Raw genomic sequence first — 14,683 nt, 5'->3', positions numbered from 1 at the left:
TGATGGATTTCAGCTCATAAAAGTATTTACATTAAAATATTTATCATCAAGTTACTCAGTTGGCAAACAATGCCACTGCCTGTCAGCCCTTTGGATTCTGTGCACATTTGCACAAATCAAATTAAATGGTGTTGGAAAGTCATGCCCGTTCCGCAATGGAACCAAATCCATCAGCTATGACTTTGTGAAATCTATTCTGTTCAATTTGACAGTTGATTAGAAAGCAAGGTTGTTTGGTTAAGATCAAATTAATGTTCATTATCAGCATGAGCTTTTAATGATGTTTATCTCAGGATTATCATCTTCACATCACATACCGAGGCACCAACAGCCTGTGAAACCACAGTTAACCACTGAATCAGAGGACACCCAGACAAGAATTTAGCATCGATAAAGACATGGGGGAGAAATAAAAACATGCGTGTGTGAGAGATCTGGCAGGGTGATGCTTTATCTTTTCAAAAAGCATGAACATGTTAGTGTGCCACAGGTAGTTGTGATCTCTTTGACGTCAATGTCAAAGCAGACGCTGACTGCTTCGGGCGGTTTATGCTGCACTTTATGATTCACTTACTTTTCACTGCAGAGAACACATCATGTGGAAAGAAATAATTGATGGTTAAGAGAGAGAAAGATAAGGGGTTGCACTGTCCTGGAAAGACAGTTTCAAGATGAGAAAGTTGAGTAGCCAAATTAGTTCATAGCTTATGAAAACATAAACTAATTAATCCAATTAATGGAAGATTATTTTCTCCACAAACAAAGGTAGTGTGCCACTTTGACTGTTTGGTAGTCCAGCCTTGTGCTAGCGTTGTGAACTCGAACTTAGGCCCAGCAAGGCTTTAAATTAAATGTCAAGTTATTTGGATTTAACTTATATAACGTGAAAAGTCATGGGATCAGCAAAGCCATTAGGACACACCCACCATCTAGGAGCTATAAATCAGAGTCCTGCATTGGTCAAACACTGCAAACCGACACCCACAAATCAACAGTAATTAAAAAGGATGCACTAGATAGACACACTCATTCATATTGTATGAACACAGGGCTTGTGTGACGGCTGGTCTGGTGAGATGTGTGTGTTTACTTACCACTTGTTGATAAATTGCAAAAAATAAAAAAAAAAACTGATGTTAATCACCTGTGAAATTTTGTGTGTAAGAAAAGAAAAGAATCATGGTGACATTTTAGCCTTGAAAAACTTATGTTGGATTGGACAGTATCAAGAAATCTTCCTGTTGATATTGAGCTAGGTCTTTGGACCAAAGTAGTGAGTTGACCAGCAGGCCAACATTGTCATGATAAAACCCATAAAAGAAAACTAAACAAAATGAGTGACACAGTTTTTCCATATTTATGTAAAATTTGTATGTACATGATATAGGCAGAAATGCAGTGCTCACATTCAAATCTGCAAAAACATAGTGCTACAACGGAGAAGCAAACCAAAACAGCACAGAGTTGGCAACAGTTGCACTTCTAACTTTTGCACTTTTTCAACACATATGACTACAAGGCATTTCCATTACAGGTGAATACTGATTACTACAGTTAGACTGGATGTCGAGACAGCAAAGTAGTCAAAACATTTAGCCAACTGTCAGGTGAACACAACACAAATCAAGAAATCTGACAAACAATTCTACACATTATCTTGTGACGCAGGTCGGGGGTAACGATTCTCTTCAGATATTTCAAGTCACAAAAAGAATATGTAACAATGACATGATGAAATGAATAGCAAAGCATCAACATGTAGATATTACAGTCTTAAGTTCGACTAAACAATCAGCTAACAGCAGCACTTTCTCATTTGTCTGTCAATAACTTACCCAAGTGGAACCCAATCGTGAGCTGCTCTGTAGTTTGGCTTTTAAACCACAACTGCCAATTTCTATAGTGTATTTACTTTATGATTTATGATCTGATCAAAACGGTACATATTTAAGAGAATAGTTGGAACATTTTCCTGCCAACGGATAGATAATTATCAGTATCATTCCTTTATGCTAATTTCAAAGCTAATGCCAGCAGATGTTCACCCTACATTAGCGAGACTGGAAGCGGGAAGGAACCATAAGCTCTGTCCCCCCCAAATAGAAATCATTCTAAACGCATCTAAATCTCACTTAATAACATGGTATATTTGATTTGTTTAATATGTACAAAAAACAAAACGTAAAAATGACAACCTTTGTTTTTCTTGCCTTTGGAAAGCCATAGCTGTTTTACCCTGCTTCCAGTCTTTATGCTAACGTAGGCGTCTCTAGCGTCATATTACCTGTACAGACATGAGAAGTGGAATCAGTCAGTTCATCTAGCTCTTGGTAGGAAAACAAATGTCCAACTATCTCTTTCAACATAACCCACTAAGATGTAGGATAATGGGTGTAACAAAGTTTCTACATACATATATAATGGAAATGATTTCATTCGGGGGGGGGGGGGGGTGTTACTACAATGTCCTTTTCTTAAGCAGAAGAAAGGCAAAGAAAGAGGAAACCCCAACTTTTAATTATGTGTGGTGTCATCACTCACCACATTTGACTAAAACTTGATAATGGACATTTCAAAGTATATGTAAATATACAAAGATATATAGATATATAAACAGAACAATAGAAAGCAAAGTTTGGGATTTTAATGCTTAATGCAAGTTCATATGTAGGATGAGATGCGACCAGCGATGGGTGCAGGATCATTTTATTTGAAGACATTCTCAAAGGCGGGGCATTTGTAGGTCTTGAGCTTCTTCATGGCCTTTTTGAACTCTTTGCTGGACTTGTCCCACTTGTGGATGCCTGTGAGGAGGTACTGCTTATCCACCTGGCGGCCCATGATTAGGTACTGGTTTCCCAGGTTGTCTAGCTGCTGGCAGGGGCAGTCCGCGCCATTCTTCAAGTACAACACCAGCTTCTTCAAGTCCTTCTTTTTCAGGTTGCCTTGTTTCACCATCTTCTTCCTCTTCTGCAGGATCACCTTGCGGTCCATGTTTTCTCGCTTCACCTCCTTGATCTTGGTCTTGATGGCTGCAAGTGGAGAACACAATTGTTTAAAGGCGACTTGGTGTGGCTTTGAACAGTTTTGGTTTAAACACCTCAGTTGAAAGTGTTGTCATATTGATGAATAGCCTTATACATAGCGAGACTAATTATTTCAGTGTGTCCAAGGTGTGTGATGTAATTTTTATTTGTGATATACAGACTGATAAACCGGGTCGAATATATTGGCTAATATTAGCTTATTACAGATACAGTAAGTCAGTTGTAAAGTTGGTAAATATCATATACTAGCAAGACTAAATTAAATACCCCACTTTAAATAGTTGATGTAACAGTATTTATTTTAGCACACAGGTTACTGTTGATCTCACAGGCCCTATAGCTAAATAATGCACCGACTCATGGGGACACATGTAATGAATAGGTTCTTTGTTGTGTGTTGTGCTGAAATTATGCCAATTTACAATAGCATTCCACATATACTGGAGTTTGCAGAAATCTATCTTAACCTAAATTAGACCTGAAGTGGATTTGTTTTCTCCTGATGGCTGTCTATGAATATTACAATGTAAGCTGTTTAGAAACAGCTAACAGAGACTTAGAAGAAAATTCAGGATTCTATGATCATCATTATAATCAGGTTCAGGCCAATACTATAATGTAAAGCCATATCTGCATCACAGACTGTCTGATACTAAATCATGTGAGCCACGTGTGACACCAAAATGACACGTTTAGAAGTATTGCTTCTCAACAAAGATCTAACATTAGATTCAACTTAGAGAGTAAAAAGTTATGAATGTTTTATTATAGAAGAAAATACTGAGTAACCTCTATACTTTATGAGAGCACCTATGTCTGTCTGGCCAATATTAGGGGTTCCTTGAATTTTTCTATAACAATTAGCCATGCATAACACTGCATTGGTGCACACCTACTTGGCTTCTACTCCCCTCTGATCTGTTTTTCAGCTTCACGATAATACTCCTGATCTTTCACTAAACTCTATTTAACCTTCTAATCACTTTGTATCGGCCAGTTCCCCCTCTGAAATGGAGCACGAGTCAGACTTTGGTGGTCCAAATCTTCATATGCCTCCACACATTATGTTCTCTCACCACACACTGGTGTGTGTGTGTGGCGCACGACAGCACGAAAGGGAAAAAAGGAGCATGGCACACTCTGTTCAATCGAACTGACAGAGCTGGTGTCAGGGTAAACCACTGATTCATGTCGGAGATGAAGTCTTGTGACCTAGAGTGCAGGGAACAGCCTGATTGAGCATGAATCATCTTCACGCTCCAGCAAAGATCCGGACTCGAAAAAAATCAAATACAACTTGTGTCTAATTTCTTCCCAGTTTTAGAGACCAAATCCCTCTTGATTCACTTTTCGCAGAGTTATGTCCGACTTAAAATCCCAAATTGGCACAAAAGAAACTTCCAAGCATTTCATCTCTTCCTCTGCGCTCGCATCTCCCACTGCTAATTAAAGTGTTAAAAAAGAGGTGCCCTGTTTTTCCCAGTATTAAGGGTGCACATGGTAGGGATTAGGACTTTTATCCTCCGTCTCTAGTTTCTCAAAAGGTCTCTATGAGGAGGCTTAGTGTTCAGTGAAATCAAAATGGGCAGCGTTCATTATTAGTGAGTCATAAACGAGAAGGCCTTGCCCACCCCTGAAACGACTTCATCTTGATAAATCTTCAATCCTTGAAAATCTTTAATCCTTTCTTTGCACCTTATGTTGTTTGAGGGCTTAATCTCCCCAGCAACATCATAGAGTAAGAGGCTAGAATGAAATAATTGCTTCAATGTTTAGTTGATAATAATACTTTTTTATTCTTTTGTGCAACACTTCCTTTTCTCCTAATAACAGTCTTCCTGTGAGATTTCAAACACATCCGCACATTATTATAATGTGCGATAGAGCAGTGAGGTGGCTCAACAATCCATCCAGCACGTGGTCATCAGTGGAGGTGCTGCTACATTCTCATGGAGAATTACGGCATACATCGGATTCTTAACATGGACTGTAAACTGGTGCTGTTTCTGCACTGGTGTCACCAGAAGCCAATGAGTAACCAGGCCCCTGTACAGCTATATGAACACACCCAAAAATGTGTTCTTATTCTTGCACTCGAATAGCGTAAACAGTTTTTTCCTCAATGTTTGAACAATTCAAAAGGCCAACAGAGATAAATTACAGGTTCGTCAAACAGCTCAGGAAACTCAGTTCAAACCGACTCACAGAGGAAGTGTGTTTCTGTTAAAAACATTTCAGTAGGTATTTTCAAACAGAATAATAGGTGTTTATTTGCATACAGAGTGGAGAACTAAGGTCCGATCACAAGCGGCATGTCACTCCAGAGGGATGTGAGGATGCAGTCAGATGGCAGGTGTACAATAAAGGTACTTAGAGCTGTCCACTTGGGATCGATAATAAATGTAAATAGGAGTATGAGATAGATTAGATCAATGATTCTGAACCTTGTTCGCTTATGTACCTTCAAATTCAAAATATTTGCTTCAAAGTGTACTTGTGACTCTTCATTGTAAGCTTTGGCCATAGTGTGGTCACGAGTTTTGAGGAATTCAACAAAACAGTGGTTTTCCTTCACAGATTCCTTTTTAGTTTTACAGGCCCACAGAGAGCATTGTATTCTGTATTTAGGAATAAAGCCAGAATTACAAAAGACCATCAAAATTGCTTCTCTTTTCTCTAATCTTCTTGTTAAAGGTTGGCTTGATCAAATATCAGAAATACTATTTACATTTCATTTAATTGAATGTGAATTTTGATATCAAACCTCTATGAATAGTTAAGAGGAGGCTCTTATGTTGCAGACATAAACATATATATATAGACCTTAAAGAATACTGAAAACTAGATTTAGATATTTTCTCTTAGCGGTAGTCTCTAATATCAGTTTCTTTGCTGGGAAGCCCTCTCTCTCCTCTGGTCCCTGACACCTGGCCTGATTTCCTGTGTTGGTTCAGAGGCTTCAAGCTCCCAGGGGACTCATAAACCCAGCAGGAGGGTGTGTACCGCTCCCCATTTACAATAATGGAAACTCAAGGGATCCGATAACCTGAAGTGATCCCTTCTCCAGCGCAGGGCCGCCCTGTTGTTTACTGTGTCAGCAAAGGGAAGGAGTCATTTGGCACCGACAACAAAGTGAGCAGTCCGAGGTTAGAGGGGAGATTTAATTGAGGGGTGCTGGAGGTTTTTTTGGGGACAATGAGGTACCATAAAACCTTAAGCACAGAGATAAATTGTGGTGGGAACAAAGTGTTGAGTGGGATGAGCTGTTAATCTGTTACCAGCTGAGTGCTGCAAATAGTGTGTGTGTGTGTGTGTGTGTGTGTGTGTGTGTGTGTGTGTGTGTGAGTTTGTGTGTGTGTGTGTGTGTGTGTGTGTTAGAAGGAGAAAGATCAGGCTCTCAGAGAACTCAGGGAGTGTCAGTCCTCGCCAGGTGAGCTCAAAGTTCTGCATTGAGGCTAAATCCATCTAACTCTGTTTTCTGTTTTCAAACATCACGTCACCACTTACGTACACTGGGCATGTACGTGCCAGAGCAAACAGGAAGCACTTAGTTTTCAATTGCAGAATTGTCGCAGATTAGTCAAATAATAGCTCGTCTCCTGCACATGTTAACAGCTGTAGCATGGTAAAATGCAGAGCTTAACTGCACAACAGCTGTTAGCAAAGACAACAGGTCAGCAACACTTGGAATGGATTATCTATGTTGCGTTCTACAAAGGTTGCCGTGGCTAATACCGATTGTTTTCCGATACACGCTAAAGGAGCCTGACCAACCAGCTAAGGCTATGTCAGGACTAAAAAGACCCAATCAGTAGTTGTGAGTGTCTAAGTTATTGTTTCCAGACCTCAATTTCTGCCCATCCCGACTAAAATATAGCCCCCCGGCATATTCAAACTAAACTGGGCCAGCAGCATTTCAAAACTTCTCTGTTCTAGCAGCAATAAAACTCAGAAGTAGTGTTAGTGCCAAGCATATACATACCAAAACGTAGTAATGCGGATGTAGCCTGATAAACTAAAATAACACGTATAAATTACAAGAATCTTCCCTCCGCTGCCAGAGAAACTCCACATCCAACCACCTCAGGTCCAAAGCTGTGCTGCTGCTGCATTCTACGCTTTTATCAGGATAAAACCACTCGGACAAATCAACTGCGCTTGTGCAACTGAAGGGAAATGACTACCCAGGCGTCAAATGATCGAAACAGTGCTATTATCAAAAGTGACGCTTAACTTCCACCTTAACTGAAAACAGATCTTTCACAATTTCCAGTAAAGGATGTTTCTAGTGGATGAAAAAATGCTTATTCAGTGCCAGGGTGGGTTATTTCACACATGATTGGTCCGCACAGATTCATAAAGACTTCAGTGAAAGTCACTGATTCATTCCTCAAGCCTCTTCATGATTTTCCATGACCGTGATCCACAGAGAAGAGCAAGTATCTATCTATCATATCTATTTTTGTGGTCTTCTCCAAACAAAACAGACAGGCTTGTCTGCAATTTGGATTTTAAACACGGGCTCCTCACGCACGCCTCTCCCCACCATGTTGTCCACTTTCAGTCAAGTCATAACTAGCAGTATGCAATCAGAATGATTATCTTATAGCCTTATCTGGCGCTGGTGGGATAAAACACGTGATTAAAGCTTGGGATTTTTTCATCGGCATATTTTCTACTCCTTCAAGAGGAGGCATTACTTGTGTGTGGGTTCAGCTGGTGTATTTATAGCTGCTCAGACCAAAGCTGAATTCCATTGGCTGGAAAAAGCAACAAACAAATGATACGACCAGTGATGCTCTTGCTTGCCAAGTTGTCAGGCATTTGTTTTTTTACTCGCCTCAATCAAGTCGTACTGAAATCACTGCTACATTGGTTGCATACCGAGACAGGTCGGTCCCACGTGGGTTCAAACCTGCAACCTAAGCGGCGCAGTGTCTCATCCTCGCCCTGATACTTAATCTGTCTGTGTACCCCAAAGTGTCAGCTGGTTTGGCGACTTATGACAAGCAAGGAAAACAAACATCTGTCTTCATCCGAGATGAAACAAGCCCATAATGGTGCCACTCTCCTCTTGGCAAGGCAGGACGCAGACTGAAAAAGGCGGGTCTCATCGCCACAGCATAAACAACAAGGCAATTCGTTAAACAAATGTAACTTCAATCTTTTCCTGAGAACTGGAAGATGGTCTGTTTCCAATGTGCGTCCAGTCTATGCTTGCTCGGCGAGGCACCTGGAATTCAAGCTGCCACAAGTTCTGGTCCAGCCAGTGAATAAAACATGAAAGACCAACATCTTGCATCTTGTGTGCATCATGCCCATGTTATTCCTGGAAGTCCTCATAACTGCATTTCAGCTTGTGTTTTTTTTATTGAGCTGAATGATTTCTAATTTTTTTTAAGTGCAACTGGCTCAAACAAATCCCCAGATTCTTAACTCCGTCTCCATCAGCAAAATATCTTCCTTCCTGCCTGTTCTCAGTCTGGTTACCATTCCAGTTGGACTGAAATGAATGAGAGAAGCCGCCTTTGGCTTAAAGTTTTTTCAGCTAATTTCAAACAAATAATTCTCGTTCATTTGAAATAATCATTTTCCACACTAACATGTCTGAAAATGCATCTCACACACCACTGAAACAGGAAACAGATCATCTCCTTTGCAGGTGGTGACTTAGTTACCGATAATGCTACGTGTGATGGAAAGCACTAACGAATTTGGATTTATAACAACGTAGTACTTTAACTGACTGTAAGGGTTTCCAAGGCTTGAAGTGTAATTTGTTATCCATAGCTGCTTTCAGACCTGCACTGGAATCCAGAGCTCCTCCTTATTTTCTCCGGAGGAGATGCATGTGTGAACGTAAGTGTCTGAGTGAGATGGTCCACCTTGCCTACTATGATAAAGTCCATAGAAATCCAAGAGAAATGGACATGTGAACACATCAGATGATCCAAACTGGATTCAATTCTAGCGTGTGTGTGTGTGTGGGGGGGGGGGGGGGGGGGGGGTTGATGATGCTTCTAAGACGCACACATTTTAAATAGAAAATAAAACAAATATCTCAAGGCGAAAAAACTGTTACATATACAGAGAAGACACAGACAAAGATGTCAATATGTGCTTGTGTGAAAGGCAAATTCTAGTCAGACTCTGCAGCCAGTTCTACATGTTGATAGAGTTGATAACGTACTTAGAACTGGTTACTGGAACCATTTTATCATTTCTTTAGAAGAAACCAAAATGCTTATGGGCAGTTTGGTCTTTTATTCAATAATCTAGCATAGCTCGCTAGTTTTCTCCCCTTTGCACTGACAACAATAGCTTTAGTGAAACAGGAGTGGGTTAGAATACTAGCATATGGGTTGGGCTGGGAAAACTAAAACTGAATAGAACGTTATAAATCCAATATTTAATATATTACTTCCTTCGAGTGGTGATTTAAATGTATAATAAAAAGTGACAGCTCAAGTACATGTTGGTCAACTAAACCAAACACAATTTAGAGTTTTTTTCTTGAGATTTATTTTTGAGATAATTTTTTTTTAAGAAAACCAAAACTCCCAGTTTATCATTAACTACTTAATTTGAGAAGACATTTATGCGTGGCTGTTGGCCCGTGTGCGGAGGGTATTCTGGAACAACAGTCCGCCCAGACAGCAGAACAAACATCTCACTTTACTACAGCGAGGATCTGCCACATAAACACTTTAATGACCGCAATTCATTAGTCACAGAACATCATCCGTTAGCAGACCAGACAGGCCTGGTACATCTCACCGAGAGATAAAACTCTGCTTGTAACTTTAACAGAGACAGAGATCATTGATCTCACCACAAAAATGGCCAAATATGGACAAGTGTGGCCATAAACGAGGTGCACATTACACGGGGAATGATCCATGCTCTACATTCTCTACATACTTTGTTCAGAATTCATGGACGGTTATAAAGCTCGACCCACTCATGCTGCTCGTCTGATCGTCTGAAGCGCCCTGATGCATGTCAAAACGTATCAAAGTGCCAAGTCTTCTGTATTTTGCATGCTGTTTGTGTGCGTGTGCGTCGGCGCAATGGGTGTTCGGAGGACACTCACCAAACTCGCTGGCACACATGTGCTCCAGCATGGCGTCTGTTTTCATTTCGTTGTCACATGGAGGGCAGATGGGGGAGTAACCTGGGAAAAATAAATTGAATAAAATGAGGTCCACGTTTCAGAAATCAGAAAAGAGGCAGAAATACAAGTTGCGTTGATACAAGCAATAAATCATTGACATGGTTTTAATTATTAGAATTGGTTCCGTTTGCCAACCATTTGGGAGGTGGGCAAAGGAACAAACGAAGAATCCAGAGGAAAACAAAACAAGTCATTTCTTGTCTGGGATGAAGAGGAGTTTTAAATTCTTGACAAAGATAAATCACATTCATGCTCTTAATTAATTTTCATCTTTTAATGAAACCCTTTGTACATGCAGATGTCCTTTCTAGTGCCTGGTGTCAGTCCCTTGGTCTGATGACCTGACCTCACTGAGGAATGTCCTCAGCTTTTATAGCCGGGAGTAAAAACTCTTCGTCACTCTATTACATTTAGACACTTTTCAAATGGACCTTTCAATCGTGGTCAACAGTTCTGTAAACACCCTTGAGTTCCAAATAAAGTAAGAGAAATTTGGGAGGAAGGAATGGTAGCGATATTAAATCCAACTTAATGGAATGCTCCAAATTTATAAAAAAAGACAGTATCATCCAACTGGAATACCAAAACCTGAGGACAAAGCCAAGATTGTTAGAGCCAAAAAGTAATTTCAATCCAGAGGCAAACCTGCAAATATTTCACCGACAAGATTGTTCAATTTTTACCGCAAATGTTTGCCTGATGCCAAACAGCTGAGTTTACTTTCCAGACAAAGTTGGACCTGCGGAGTGATCGTAGCGTCCTGCAGCGTTTCTTTCACACAAAGTGAATTTCAGTGACACAGCTTGGATGTGGATCGACTGAGCAGAGGGGCAAAGAAGGCGAAAACAAACAGTTTTTCTCCCCATTGCCAGTTGTCCATTACATGTGTTTAACGAAAGCTTGTGAAAGTAGCACCCAGGTGTAAAGAGCTTGTGAAAACAGACACTGTTTACAGAGTCACACAGTCCCTTTGCCTACTTGAGCCTGGTTCTCCTTTAAACCAATTATCACCAGCTCAAAAAATTAGCCTGCTTTTTTTTTGGCTTCATCAACCTTATCGATACACATCACTGCGTTCCATGAGAGTATACATGGCAGAAAGAAAAATGCATGACACCCCTGAGTAGTCCGGCTTCAACAGACTCTGTCCTGCGGCAGAACCCTGGCTTTCTTTATCGCTGTAGCGCTGACAACAAATGATAACAGGTGATGCCTGGAGAGCTTGCAGCTCTGTGTGGTCCCCACTAACCCTGAGAAGGGAGCTCTTTTTACAGAAAAATGGGCCTCCGTCCATACCACCATGTCCGTCAGTAACACCACCCCCCTCTACACACACACACAGGGGAGAAGTCCCGTCTGCAGATACAGTGAGCTCTGTGCAATTGCTGGATGATCCACAGTCCCCCCATTTATGGCGAGCGTGTTCAGCGCAAAGGACCTCAGGTGTTGTGTTTACAGCTCGAGATTGAAATGTAAGTAAGTTGATGATGTGACGATGGAAATTTCCCCCGTGGTTCATGGTCAAAGTGAATGAGGTGCTTGTACTTCCCCCTCCTCACCTATATGTGATCGGCAGGGAGCCGAGCGGAGCGGCTGAGGTCTCGGACAAAAAGGATTCAGTATCAGCCTCAAGCTTTATCTTCCCCAGACCTGTTTGCTTTTGTGCATTTTTCTGGGTTTCCCCACAAATACCCCCCCCCCCCCCCCCCCCCCCCCCCCACACACACACACTCTTTCTCTTCACTGATGCTGCATGAAACTGTCTGACTCTGCTCGATACCAACCCACACACAGTCCCAACAGGTTTGGGGAATCTGCAGCCAAGGAGCCATTAGTGATAAATGATATCCAGGGGGAGGGCGGCGGGGTGGAGTGAGGTGGGAGCTGCACAGCTCTCGCTCACCTCCAGAGTGTATTTAAATACGAGTTATTCGAACAGTGTGTCATTCAATTATGTCCTCAACGTTCCATCTTTCAGCAGCTCTGATGCATTTGTCAGTGATGGCTCGGAAGAAAATGGGAATTAATCGACGCAGAGGTTCGCCTCTCGCTGCTGGACTTCCTCCCAGCATTGTCCTCCAGCTCAACATGCACCTTGAAATAAATGACTACCATCTGTTAGAGGACTTTTTTCAAATCGTACAACATCCCAGCGAGTGATCAGCAGGCAGCTTCACGTTCATATGAAAGAATATCTACTGTGGATCGTATACTGAATGTGACTACAGTAACTGCAGGATAACATCTTTAAGAAGCAGAGAGGGGCAGTGCGGAGGGTCACAGTTGTTAAAAAGGGATCAAATCCAGGTTTTCACGGCTGATTTCAGCACCACCACCCTCACCCTCCTCACCCAAAAGGTTGTATTTGGTTTGTTTGTGTTGGGATTTGCATCTGCAAACACACCTTCCCTGCTGAAATAACATTCTCAAGCCTTTTAAACTGCGGCGGTGTCAACTTTAACACCGTGGCAAAAGTGGTGGCTGTTTCACACAAAGGTTACTGAGGCTAATGTTCAGGAGGTCAATAGTTAGTTTTACCAAATAATCCTGAAATAGTCAATTACCAAACATGAAGCCTCTCGCTTTTCTAATGGGATGATTTGCTGCATTTATCTGCCTTTTTTAAATAACAATAAATTCACAATTTTTTTCTTTTGGAATTTAGAGACTGAAGGTATAGACAAAACCTGGCATCTGAAGATGTGTGATATGGGACTGAGACGAAGACACTACTGAAAACACCAGTGAGGTTGTGTCCTTGTTGTGTGTGTGTGTGTGTGTGTGTGTGTGTGTGTGTGTGTGTGTGTGTGTGTGTGTGTGTGTGTGTGTGTGTGCGTGTGTGTGTGAAGAAAGAGGGGGTTTACTTTTCAAAATTAAAGTTGCACTTAGTGGTTACTTTGAAGCATATGGCATCCCAAGGCAAAAATCTAATTGTAGGCCTACCTACATTTCTTGCAGAATATAGAAAAGCTTTGAAACTGCCGCTACTCAACATGTTGGAAAATAAAAATGAATATTTAACTAAATGCAAACCAGAATGATAAGAAAATAAACTTTTATCTGGAAACTTAAGGTTTTGGGTCAGTGCTCGGCCAAATTACAGTTTGTTATTTTATAGACAAACACATTAAATTAGTTGATGGTAACAAACTGTGAGATATTACAGATAAGTGATACAAGGGTAAATGTGCCGGTATTAATTTAGACAGAGACAGGTTTCAACCAGATGGGACAAGTCATTGAAAATAATACAAGAAAAATATATTTGAAATAGCAATATGCACAGTCCCTTGAGTCTTTCTTGATTTATCAATGTTGAAAAGACCAGTGATAAATACTGACAATGTCTGAACATCTGGAACGCGCTGAAGGAGGCTTGTGCTGTGCGTAATACCTGTCGGTTTGGTGGCCTCGGTCGAGTTGGGCTGCGTCATGGCGATGCACACGTCGTCCTGGGGAAACTTGTCGCAGGTGAGCATCTCCGGCCAGGGGAAGCCGAAGGACTCCATGATGGGGGTGCATCCATCCCGCACGGCCTCGCACAGCCAGCGGCACGGGTAGATGGGCCGGTCCAGGCACAAGGGCGCAAAGAGCGAGCAGAGGAAGACCTGCGTGCCCGGGTGGCAGCTCTTGTGCACCAGGGGCACCCAGCTGCTGGCCTGCTGCTTCGCCTCGGCCATGGTTTCGTGCTCGAGCAGGTTGGGCAGCAGCATCTTGTTGTAGCCCACGTTGTGGCAGAGCCGCAGCTCCTCCGGGATGTCCACGCACTGCGGGGGTTTGCCGTAGCTGCGCCCGCCGTTGTACCCGTCCGACTTCCAGCTCAAGTACTCGTACTCTGAGGCACGGCACACTGACAGGAGCGCCACCGTCACCAACAGCCGAACCATCCTCCAGAACAACTCAGAAGTGGACCTCATTGTTTCTCTTTGCGAAAATAACGTGAATGCAGCTCAGTGCGGCTCACACAGGCGAACCAAGAGACTCACTTCATGAAGAAAATCGGAATTATATGAAACAAATGTAGGGAGAAAGGTGCCGAGCTCTGCTGATCGACGTGCGTAAAATGTGCCGAGTGTCTGGTTTGGGTAAGGTCCACACTGCGGGCACTCTCCTCTGGCTGCAGCCCCGTTGCGCTTCTCCGGTGCGTCCTGCTCCTGTGAGAGACTTTGAGGAGGTGACTGCGCTCTGCCTGCGCGGAGCTTGGTAAAGAGCAGATTGTAAAGTACTCTCCGGCCAATCGGTGCGCGCCTGAGCCTTTTGGCACTGTGCTGTCAGTCAAAGCTCTTAATTACCCACTGTGTAAAAAACTCTCCAGGAACCCCCTACTCCTGCTTTACTCCCCCGCGCGTACTTCCTTTATCTTAACGCTATATTGAACCAGAGATTCCAGATAATATGTGGCATGTGGGTAATTAGCAAGCATGTTACGCAGAATAAACGTGTTTCTCACAATATTATCTTT

The 14,683-nt window shown here is 42.1% G+C and overlaps 1 protein-coding gene across 1 annotated transcript; it reads right to left on the bottom strand.

Moving 5' to 3' along the window:
• Positions 1-1,334: 1,334 nt before the first annotated feature.
• On the bottom strand, positions 1,335-14,442 carry sfrp1a (secreted frizzled-related protein 1a). The gene is made up of 3 exons (XM_053421616.1): positions 13,616-14,442; positions 10,141-10,221; positions 1,335-3,032 (listed from the first exon to the last, which is right to left on the bottom strand). Exons 1-3 carry the CDS (start codon positions 14,136-14,138, stop codon positions 2,707-2,709), a joined length of 930 nt encoding a protein of 309 aa, XP_053277591.1. The 5' UTR covers positions 14,139-14,442; the 3' UTR covers positions 1,335-2,706.
• Between the last annotated feature and the right edge of the window lie 241 nt (positions 14,443-14,683).

Source organism: Pleuronectes platessa, chromosome 4 (genome assembly GCF_947347685.1).
Source record: "Pleuronectes platessa chromosome 4, fPlePla1.1, whole genome shotgun sequence".
NCBI classification, from domain to species: Eukaryota; Metazoa; Chordata; class Actinopteri; order Pleuronectiformes; family Pleuronectidae; genus Pleuronectes; species Pleuronectes platessa.
This window is presented reverse-complemented; position numbering and strand designations above follow the sequence as displayed.